The sequence below is a fragment of the Amphiprion ocellaris genome, chromosome 17 (assembly GCF_022539595.1).
Source record: "Amphiprion ocellaris isolate individual 3 ecotype Okinawa chromosome 17, ASM2253959v1, whole genome shotgun sequence".
Taxonomy (NCBI): domain Eukaryota; kingdom Metazoa; phylum Chordata; class Actinopteri; family Pomacentridae; genus Amphiprion; species Amphiprion ocellaris.
In genome coordinates this window covers 4402271-4414368 of record NC_072782.1, presented here as the reverse complement: position 1 = coordinate 4414368, position 12098 = coordinate 4402271, and the positions used below count along the sequence as shown (strand labels likewise).

The 12098-nt window shown below is 40.6% G+C and overlaps 1 protein-coding gene across 11 annotated transcripts in view; it reads left to right on the top strand.

The window, feature by feature from the left end:
- rimbp2a (RIMS binding protein 2a) overlaps positions 1 to 12098 on the top strand; it is a 73685-nt gene that overhangs the window by 26610 nt on the left and 34977 nt on the right. For all 11 annotated transcript variants that reach the window (XM_055019182.1, XM_055019183.1, XM_055019189.1 and 8 more), the window contains one exon: positions 11718 to 11807. In XM_055019182.1, coding sequence (XP_054875157.1) covers positions 11718 to 11807 — 90 coding nt within the window. The remainder of the gene's footprint in view (positions 1 to 11717; positions 11808 to 12098) is intronic.

The following is a 12098-nucleotide window of genomic DNA, read 5'->3' as shown; positions in this document are numbered from 1 at the left end:
CACAACTCCAAATCCTTCTTTGGCTTTAGTGCAAAAAAATACATTCTGAAAATGTTCACATTTAAAGAATTGTCTTTTTTTCCAAATATGAAAAAAATATTATGAACAACCTGAAATTTCTGAAGAAAAATATATTCAATTTCAACAACATTAAGCCTCAGTTTATCATTTCCACATTACAACTTCCAGATCACAGAGTGCCTACAAAGGAACACAACATTTAGTCACAGTTATCTGGAACTGAACAATATGATCGAAACGACAAAAGTCAGACTCAAAAAGACAAAAAACCCAACAAAAACAAGACAAAATGTTACAAAAATGAGGCACAAAATGAAAAAAATTAGACAAACAGCACGAAAAAAGAGCCAAAAAAGTTACAAAGCAACAAAAAAATTGACAAACGACAAAAACGATACACAAAACAATGAATAAAGCAAAACACAAAACGACAACGACAAAAATAAGACAAAAAACACAAGCGAGACAAAAAGGAAACACAAAACGACAAAAGCAAGAAACAAAATGACAAAAACATGAGACAAACGACAAAAATCAGACAGCAAAGGACTAAAACAGCAAAAAAACAAGACAAAATATTACAAAATTACTGTCAAAATGACAAAAGAACAATAAGCAATCTAGTATTTTACTTTAGGATTAACACAACATTTAATGAACTAGAATTTATTTTAAATTTATAGTTTTACAACTTTACAATCTGCAGTTAATGTCTTCTTTGTCAGTTTTACTCTTTGAGGGCCGGATTGAACCCTCTGGAGGACCGGTTTTGGCCCACATGTTTGACACCCCTGGTGTAGTGCATGATAAATAAAAACTAAGATGTTCTAATGAATTCCAAGCCGTCAGTGGAAAGAGGCCAGCACTAGCGTAGCATTCTACCAGCGCTTTGTCTTTGTTAGAAGGTGGTCTGCAGCATTTTGAAGATTTGCTGATGAGCATAAAAAAATGTTGCACTGTTAACCATTTTCACACACACACAAACACACACGCACACACACACACACATATATATATGTATGTACAGCGGTTTCTGCTTAAGGACCACACTGATGGATCTGGACTCACTAAAGACAGCGGTGAGGAAACCTCATCTCATGCTCTGCTAGTGTGTTTCTGGTGTACTGTACATTTTAGCAACTGTGCAATGGGGTCAGGTGTAAATTATTCAGCACTTGTGCAGTATGTTTTGCTGCAGATTGGGGTCATGTGAGAGTGTATTGCGTGTGTGTCTGCAAATTGACATGCAGAAGAATGCGTACGTTGAAGTATGTGAACCCCTGGCCATGTGTGTTGCGAGTTTTATGGATTTTGTTTGTGTATTCTGAACGTGGAGGTCCACCCAAGCATTATGCGAGCAGGAAGGTCCATTGAAGCACATGTAATTCCTAACCAGCTCCTGGGCTCCTCATTAGCATTACACAGATCTTCTTTAGAACTTATTTTCCAGCCCTCTGATATTCTCTGTGTGGCCTGAGGGAACAGTAGGTCCTGCTCACATCAAATGTGTTATGTCATCAGTGTGACTAGAAGCTTTGCTGGCCGCGTCAGTGGAGCCCAATTTCACTCTGACTGCCTGCTCCCACAGTTTCTACATACAGCACACACACACTCACTTCAGTATGCACACTCCCATCCACTAATACTTCCTGTGGGGCATGTGTATTCTTAAGGGAAGGCGGCGTTTTCCCCGGAGGGCCCTGCACATACAGTCCAGCTGGATCGCCTCTCAATATCACAGTCAAAGTTTGCACACATGAGCTCCCTCTTTCCTCCCTGCCTCTGTTCAGACCACTTCAAACTTGAATAAAATGCAACCGGGGCATATTTCAGTTCACATCAAGCATCAATTTCAGCTTCTAATGTCTAATTTTTGCCACAAACATTAAAGGCCTCTTTACACAACATGATTGCTGGCTGTCCCTTCTGAAGATTTGAGAGCTTTGGTGACCAAAGACAAACTTCTAAAAAACATTAAGATCGAAACGCAGCGATGTGACAGCTGCAGCGAACCATGTCTACACTGTGACCGATCAGAATATGACACACAATACAGTGATAAACTACACAGTTAAATATTGAAACATGCACACATCAAGCTCTCTTTGCAAAATTGACTTTTGTTTTCCTCTTTGCTGCTCTCCTATTCCTCCGTGGTTTTCTATGCGTACAAATATAAGTTGTCTATGGCCAAAGATCTTGAAGCCAAACTTGATTTCATCCACCTCAAACACTTTCATATGAAAAACATCATCATATCACAGCCCAAGACATGATTTCAATAGCTGCTTCATCTTTTTGTTACTCTTTATGGATTATCTGTTAATTTTTAACTAATTTGATCATTAACATTTTAGAAAACCCAATGTGTCATTTTCAAAGTAATTCCTTTTTCAAAAAGTCCAAACTCCTAAGGTGTAAATTGTACAGTCACAGAAAATAAGCAAATTCTCATATTTGAAGAACTAATCTATCATATGTGATGAGGGATGTCTGATAATATCGGCCCACCGATATTATCGGCCTGATATTGGCATAAAACTGTAATATCAGTCAATATCATTATTGTTTTTTTGCCTATCATGAAACCGATAAAATAATGCCTGGATTTCACCAATAGTTTTCAAAAATATATAATACAATATAGTTGGCACATTGTAATAGACTCATAGAGGAAGGGAGAGTGTGAACATTTGATTTGAAACATTTGAAAGCCTTGTTGCATTTGAGAATGCATCCAATGGGGCATCACAATAAAATTAGACATGATGTGTTAATTCCACCACAGGAGATATGTGATGTTACCTAAAATTAACTAAATAGCCCACATATATCAGTTGATATCGGAATCGGAAATTGAAAGTTGGACAATATCGGCATATTGGTTATTGGCAAAAAAGCCAATATTGGACATCCCTATTTGTGATCACTCTTCTATAAATTGATAACACAATTAATCAGGTTTTTCAGTAAAATAAGATGATAGCTAAGCTAAGCTATGATAAGATAAGATAAACTTTCTTGATCCTTCACAAGGGAAAGTCACATGTTATTGAAGGTAGATACGTATAGGAAACAAGACAAGAAATTCAAAAGTAGGAAAAAATAATTACGATTAAAAAAAAGACCAAAAAGACTATGTACACCTTTCATGTGTACAGATATGGCATGGTGGATATACAATAGAGTAGATATGCACATACTGCTAAAGCACACTGTAGTATAGGAGACATTGTGAGCAATGCTTTTACATACATTGTAGCAGCGTCTTGCAAATCCCAGTTACATTTTTGAGTCCTGCAGGGCCTTTGCATGCATGAGTCACAGTCAAAAGGCACTGACAGAAAATGATCTCAATTTGGATGTTGCAAATTGGGTGAAACGCTGCCTGAGAGGAGGTGCAGCTCACTGTTATCTCAGATGGAGGCTTAAAACTTTGAGGTGATCAGCTCTGCTTCGCTGATGACTCAACAGCAAACACCTTCCAAAGTGTTCACATAAACAAGCAGAAATAACACAGACAGTCAGCTGAGCTCAGAGAGTAAAGAGAGAAGCAGCAGAGGAGGCTGAACGGTGACGTGAATGAGGATGTGTGCTACGTGGAGGAGAAGTTAATCCCTCCTGACGGTAGCGCCGGCCTCTCCCTGCCTCTGCTCTGTCCTCTCCCTCCACACTGCTCTGGATGGTCTCCTGCTCTGTGAGAGGCAGGACACTCAAAACACACAGAACAGAGTAGAGAAGCCGGGCGTTTGAACAAAACATCAGCTGTTTGATTTTTGCTCAAGAGGTGAACAATAACTCTAAACTACATATCCCAGACGGCCCTTTGTTTGTGCACAGATTTGAGTCTTTGCACACTTCATTCTTGATCAAATCTTGACTATGTGCTTTTACTAAGCACAAAAGACTGTGCAGTGATTTTTTTTGCCTGTAAGGAGGATTTTGTATGTGCATATAATTGCAGCTGCCACATTGACCCGACAGTGTTTTTTTGGGCTTGAGACATTGTTAATATTAAATGCCTTTGACTGCGTAGGCAAGATTTCCATTCAAGCTCTGGTTCATCCACATTATTAAACCTGCAGGAATGAGTCACATATTTCATATTCAGATATTTTTTCCAAACCTTTATTTACATATTCACTGTCAACAGGGGGTTCCCTCAGATTACTGGTATATTATCTGCTGTGAGAACTTGTGGTATTAACTTGATTTAGTGTGTGTTCATTGCAACGTGAATAATTTTTGGGGGGATTTTAAATGCCTGGGATTCTGATCTGGAACACTGTGGGTGCAGAGGAGCTTAAGGCTAATATATGCCTGGAGATGCTAGTTATGCAACTCATTCATGCTCGCATGCACACACACACACACACTTCAACTCACGCTTCACTGTATTGGTATTAGCCACTGCCATCTGCGTCCACATTTTCCACGTAGTAGAGACGCCGGCGTCGGTCTCATGACTGTGACGTACGTTTATGTATGAACACGAGTGTACACACCCCTTTCCATAAAGCCTAGATTAGTCGTTCAGTTATGTTTTATGAATAAGGAACCCGTGGAGACAGAGTGTAGAGGAATGCCAGCAGATAATGCTTTGAAACCGACATATAAATAGGAGTTTTATACTAACATGTTTATGAATAATCCATGGAAGACGTTATGGCAGCAGTTACCATGAACTGCAATTCCTCATAAGCATAAAGCAAAGACTAGTAATGTTAAAAAAACCCTGAAATTGTAGATTTTCAAAATAAAACACAATCTCCCTTATATCTTGAGTATGCAGAATAGTAAAACTCAACAAGAGTAAACAGGATTCTGAAAGCATTTAACTCTAAAAAATCCCATCCCTTCATCTCTACCGTCCCTCCTCCAAAACACACGACTGTCTGAGCACAGCTGGAGGACTAATCCACGAGAGAGAGCGTGTCGACGGGGAGAGGAGGGCAGCACATTAAAACTACCTCATGTCTAAAAAACACACAAATAGTCCACATCAGCACATTTGCAAAAGCCTAACATAAGGTAAATACCATTAAATGACTCACAACAAGGCTACAGTATGGACAGTTGGTGAACAGATGCACAGATACGTGTGAACATGATGAATCTGGAGGAGAATGGAGTCAACAAAAAAGCTTGGAAAGATGCACAAATACACAAATGGACATGCGGTATGTGTAATTGTCCAAATGTTATGGGTTTAGGTGCAATGTAGAATATGTCTGCACTTTATTCTGCCATTTTTTTGCTATCTAATGGCTGCAGTATGTTTACCGAGCCTTGTGGAAGATGAACAATGACTGCATGGGCAGACCGTGTGAAGGTTGACAGGTGTGTTTAGTTAGACAGGCAGGTAGAACATCTGGTCATCTCCATGTGAAATGAATGCAATGGCTGGACAGGCTTTTTACAGGCCCGTAACTACCACAGATGATGGATCTTTTTCTTTTAATTATCAGAGCTATTTTACTTTTTAACTGACTTTAAAGAAACTTTGAACAAATACAACCCCAAAGGCAAACCAAAAGTTTAAAACCAATCAGTTTGTGAGAGTACTGTGCAGCTATTATACAGCAGTTGTTCTGGTGTCATGCCTGTGTTGTAAATGCACAGTATTAACAGCATTATAAACGATTGATCTCAAAATGCTCTTGAGTTTTACTACAGCCTGCCAAAGAAGCTGATGTTTGGCTGAAGATCAAGTGGGATTGATGTCACACATTCTCTTGTGAAAAGGCAAACACCTACTAAGCCCTTCATAGGACGAAACTCTGTGTTATGTATCATGTTTTATGCAGCAGCATAGACCTTTCTAATGCTACATAATAAATCCTCCAAAATGTCCCTCAGTGCAATTCCTAAAGTGGGGACGTACAGTGTCAATGTACAACCGTCGTAAAGTTACAGTCGACCTTGAGAGTGTGTCCTCTTTTGGATATGTTAAGTTGCTGCAAGGTGGTTTGTAATCTGAATTATCATTAAGCAGTTTTACATGTGTCTTAGGCTTGATTTCACCACTTTCAGTCAGTCAGTGGTTTCTTTTTAATTTCAGATCTGCATTGGGAAAATTATCCGTCACTGAACAAATATCCTCGTATCTGTTACTACAATTACACGGTACCACATTTGCAGCTAATGCAATATGTGTAGAGTCACCTAACGTTAGCTTTGTGAATTGTCATTTCTCACAACTGCCTCGTCAAATGTGGGGATGGCTGTGGCTCAGGTGGTAAAGTGGACTGTCCACTGTAGGGTTAGGTTCATGTGCCGAAGTGTCCTTGGGCAAGACACTGAACCACAAGTTGTTTCCAATGGTAGATGAGCATCCTGAATGGCAGCTCTGCCACCATTGGCATGTGAGTGTGTGTGAATGGGTGAATAAGAAACACATTTAAAGCTCCTTGTAGTACCGAGCTAATGTGAAAAAGTTGCTCTATAGGTGCAGACCATTTACCACAATGCATATATTTCACCTAAACACATTGTGTGTATCATGCAAGAGTCCAACACTTAGTTTGCTAAATGCTTTTTCAAGATCATCACATCCATCCGTCCATCCATCCGTCCATTCATCCATCCATCCATCCATCCATCCATCCATCCATCCTGAGCGGTTCCCAGATCACATAAAACGTGTTACCTTCAGGAAGTTCCAGGTCTACTCCCTGAAGAATCTTTATCTTAGTGAAGGTATTTGTGTGTCTGTGTGATTTAGAGAGCTATGTTGTCCAAGCCGATAGCACCTGGTAGGGTCTCCCAAATTAATTGGTCCAAGGGAAGGGATCAGAATAAGTGCAATTCAATGACCTCAACGAATCGTAAACCAAGGAATGGGGGAACCTTGCTCGAAATAAGGAGACCCGGACTCCCTTCTGGAGCCTGAACCAGGTGGGCAGCTTACCAGCAAGTGTTTGGTGGTTGAGCCTTGTAGCTTTGGGGTTCTATCAGGAGCAGCTTTGAAGAAGCTATAGCACCTGTAGGGATAGGAATCTGAGCTGGGGGGTTGTGCTAGCCTGGTAGCAGACAATTACAGGTACTAAGACAAAGTAAAAAATATTTTAAATCCTGTTTTGTTTTCAACATAGTTTGAAGTCGAGTCTGGTGGCAAGACAATATCTGACATGGCCCACTTGTCTTCACATGTGCTTGTTGATGCACATACAGGATACAAAGCTTGCCGAGAGACTCCACTTAGAAAAACTTTGCTCCATAGAGCTAAACTTCAGCTGAGGAGCTGTCCATGGTTCTGAAAGCTCCAGCTCTTACACAGTGCTGAACAGAGTTTTCTTGCAGCATCTGATAGTGATGTTACAACAGTCATGGTTCAGACTGCATTTGTCCAATATCTAACCACAAGTGCAAAACAATATCTGACACACATATACACTCTGTTGTCAGACAAAGCTGTATGCTGTCCTATTAAACCACTCATTTTAATGGAGGGAGTAATCTGTTTATAATATCACAATGTTTAAACAAGATTTGAAATAATCTGATGCAGCTGCGTGAAGTGCTTTGTTTGAGAATCAGTTTAAGTAAGCGGCCTGAACTGAGAAAAATACAGAGCAGATTATGTCTTTTGTGAGGGAAAAATGGGTGACAATGCAGTCTTTGTATTAAAGTGCAAAAGTTTGTCTACAGTCCGGATGTCTTCCCTAAAGCTGGAGTCATGAACTCCAATTTAACGTTTACCCTGAGCAAAATATTTTACAGCATATGAAATATTCTGATTGAATTTTTGCATTGCTCATTACATTTTTATATTTTTAATATTCTACATGGGGGTCACACTTTTTCTAATGAACCATAATGGACTCATGGTGGTTCTCTGTTTGTGATTTTTCTGGTGCTCTTACTGAAGACAGCAGATGTTGTCAGTTGTCTTTCCACCCACGGTTAAGTGGAACAAAATGTTTCCTCCGTGACATCTAATTAATGACAATCCTCCTGGCGACACAGTAGCAATCCCCTTTCTACAAGAATCCCATTTAGAGTCGACAGTCGCCATCCCACAAACCTCTGCACTCGTGATTTCATCCTTCATCAATTCTTCATGATCACCGAACTGCCTTCTTGTGTCAAATATTAAAACACAACATTCAACACTACCAATATGATCCAAGACATGTATTTCTAAATTAAGCAAATCCAACATCCGGTCCATGTAATCCTCTGCTGGCTTGTAGTGTTAGAATGTTGCAATTAATTCCTATTATCAGGTGTTTTATTTGGAATTTGAAAGAATTGGGGTTGCCTTAAATAAATTCAAATTCAATTAATCACTGTAAAATCCAGCATAGGATTTAAAACCTTTACTGCAGAAATACATTTCCATTTTAATAAACAATGTGCTCTATGAGGAATGCAGGGAATTACTTTTAAGATATTCCCTCCATTCATATTTAACCCGTTTGAATACGCGTCAGTGGATCCAACTAAGTACGTGAAATTAAATCATGTTCAGCTACTTTGAAGCAGTTGCCACTCTGCTGAACTCCACATAATGAGTTCAACAGAACCGAGAAGGACAAATAAACATTTTAATATACAGACACCATAGAATTAGAAATCTTCCTGGTATGGAGAGTGGAGCTCGCAGACTTGCTGATCCAGTGATGCGTGATGTTATAATAACCAGAATCATTGGTAACTGTGCTTTTTCTGCTACCTGTAACCTTTCCAGTTCTTATGTCAAGTCCAGTTGATGCCAGACCAAATAAATAATGTGATGTAAAGATAATAACAACACATCCAGTCAGAATAGTAGTTTCCATACATGAGCCATACTCCGCTTAATCCTCATTATGGTCGCTGGGGGGCTGGAGTCTCTCCCAGCTGACTTGGAGTAAAGGCAGGGGACACCCTGGACAGGTCACCTGTCTATCAGAGGGCTACATACAGAGACAAACAATCACACTCACTTTCACACCTAGGGGCAATTTAGAATAATAAGTTAACCTCTGCATATTTTTGGACTGAGGGAGGAAGCCGGAGTGTCCAGAGAAAACCCACGCATGCACAGGGAGAACATGCGAACTCCATGTAGAAAGATCCGGGAAGGCCGGGACACAAACCGGGGATCTTCTAGCTAAAAGGCGAAAGTGCTAACCACTACACCACTGTGCAGCCCAGAATAGTAGTTTGCTTTGGAAAAAACACAAGGAACCACACAGAACCAAACTTGCTGTTTCTGCCTGTTTCCCGTCTTTATGCTAAGCTAAGCTAACCATCTCCTCCTCTTTGCTTTATTTAACTCTTGGAAGTTTTCACAGCTGTAGAAACGATGCTAGTTAATTTATTTCAGTGAAGCGAAGAAGGATGGTTGTCATGGGAGAGAAAGTGTGAACATCAGTATGTGTGTGTGCAAATACATAAATCGAGTGAAAAGACAGAAGAGGAAACAAGAAAGAAGTTGTCAGAGTGAATTAGTTATTAATGGTGTTGAGGTCCCCCCCCCCGGCCTGTCCACTATCTCTGCACGCACATTTGGATCTGAAATTTACAAAGATTGGCACATGAACACACGTACGCCACACCTTCGCTCAAACAGATGTCCGCAGAGTGCTGTTAAATCCCTGCTGTGTTGTTTGTCCTTAAGAGAAGAGCCCCATTAGCATATCCTTTTCATCTCCAAACCAGATTCCTCCGTTTATTTGTGCATATTGAAGGTTTAAATTGGCACGGAGAAGTGTGTGTCCCTCGGCTTCACAGGATTGCACTGTGTTTACAAGATGTTACAGAGTGTTAAACCGAGCTGTGAATGTGTGATTCACTGGAAGTGGGAGGAATTGGAGAAGCAGACATCATTCCTGAGGCCCAGAAAAAGGAAGCCCTTTAAAGGTCATTCTCTCTTCCTTTTGTTTTCATACTCAGACTGCCTCCGCTGAACTCTCGACTTTCTCAGGGAGGCAGGTTGAGCAGAGGAAAGTTTAGAGTTCGACCGAGGCTGCAGGGCTTCAGCTGAACTGGGACGAAGCTGTCTGTCAATTTTCGCCCTTTCCAATTATCCTCACATCCCTTCCATCCTTCCAACTTTGCCTCTTCTGCTATAAGTCTTTATCCTGGGGTGTCAGTGAGGAAAACAGCTGCAGCCGACACCTCATGATGTGCTCCTTAATTAACATTCAAACCAATAATATTATTTGTGGCTGCTACTGTAGCGAGGTGCAGATCTGTAGACGGGAAACTGAGCGCTGATGTGATGTGCTGACAGAGTTACACAATAAAAAACAGCAAGCCAACTCACTCACTAGTCTCTTCCTGTCCTTGTCTGTTCTCGATCTATGTCTTGCTTTGATTGTGTCTTTCTCTGACGTCCCTGACTGTCTCTGTGGCTGCGCACAAAGAGATGAATGAATCTGGCTGGACTCTCATTCTGCCTGTTTTCCTTTTCTTCTTCTCTTGGCCCTGGTTTTATTGCGATCCTTGATTTGTTCTGATAAATTTGATCATAAACCTCTGAGCTGCACAATCTTTTCTTGTGCAGAAGATGACACACAAAGCATGGATTTTTTTTGACTTAAGCACATAAAAGTCAAGATCATGAGGGCATATTTGCTTTAATATACACTGTAGTGTATCCAAGCATTGTAACTGTTTGCAGACTGCAGCTTTTTTGCAAGTCAGATTGTGTTTTAGTCTCAGGAAAATCTGCATTTTAACGTGTTTAAAAAAAATTCAGCCCATATTTAACAGTAATCTAGTTCATTTGTTGATAATAAATCTGTAATTTCTATTTGGAGCCAATATTTCCAGATCAATAAGATACCTTCAACCAAAATCCTGCTGGCATATTCTACCAGACTTACCTGGAAAATGAAACCTGTTCATCGACTTCCTGCTTTTCTTTAAAGACAAAGCTGATTAGCAGAAAGGCCTGACAGCTATTCTTACCCGTATTTTAATATCAGTATGCTGAGAATGACAATTGCCGGCGTGAGCTCAGCGCGCCAGCATGAAGTGGTATTATGTGCCAGAATACGAGCAGTCGCAGTGCAATCATTGTTGAATGCTCAGAGCTGTGATAGGAGGAGAGAGTTGGCCTACTTTGAGTCTGGCGTAATTATGTAATGCTTGAGTACCTGCAGCACCAGCGGCATGACAACTTCTGAATGTGGATGTGGACTGAGGAGTGAGCAGACGGAAGTGCACGGCTCCTTTCAATCCCTTTACATGCTCTGCAACTTAATCTCATCTTGAGCTGGCGAGGTTTCACTGACATTATGCACCCGTACTCCTCAATTTGTTTCTATTTCTACCTCAGACCGTTTTTTTCTCTCGCCCACTGTTGCTCTTTTTTACCACTCCAGCTTTCTTCCATCAGTTTCTGTCTCCATCTCTTGCTTCCTGTTCCCTCCCCTCTTGTCTTTTTCAGTTCTTTCCCCCCTTTCATTCTTAATGCCACATACCAAATGGAGGGTGACAGTATGCAGCTGTGGGTTTTGTCCTTCAGACAGCATCTCGGAGAAAAAGCCTATCCACACACACATGGATACAGACGGAGGGAGGGATCGGCATTAACCTGAGTCTTTCATCTGTCACTTATATAATAGTTTTAAGATGGAGTTGCGCTGTGTGGCTTGCATACGTGATGCAGCCAGATATAAAAGTCTGTGCAATGAGGAAAATAATGTAAAAAAAGACACTAAACTTGTCCTTTTTCTTTTGTTTCTTTCTCTTTTCCCCAGAAAGCAAAGCTCCATGCTGCCTTGCAGGAGAAAAACCGTCTGAACCATGAGCTCATCAACCACCACCTGAAGGCATCCAAGTATGACCAGGTGAGACGTTCGCACACGCAGCGTACAAACATGTGTTGCATGGACACACACACAAACAATCATGATCAATGGTTGGTCAGGCGATGGTCAACGGTAAAATCTATTTTAGTTTGTAGTATCAGTCATGCAGGAGCTACATATGACACACAGAATGTCTTATAAATGGCTCGGTCATACGTTGGAGCATGATCCGTCTCCACAGATCAATACACCTGAAGCTGTGTATCATCCTTATATACACTATGTTTATATTCTACATCACATCTGCACACACATGCATACATCACTACT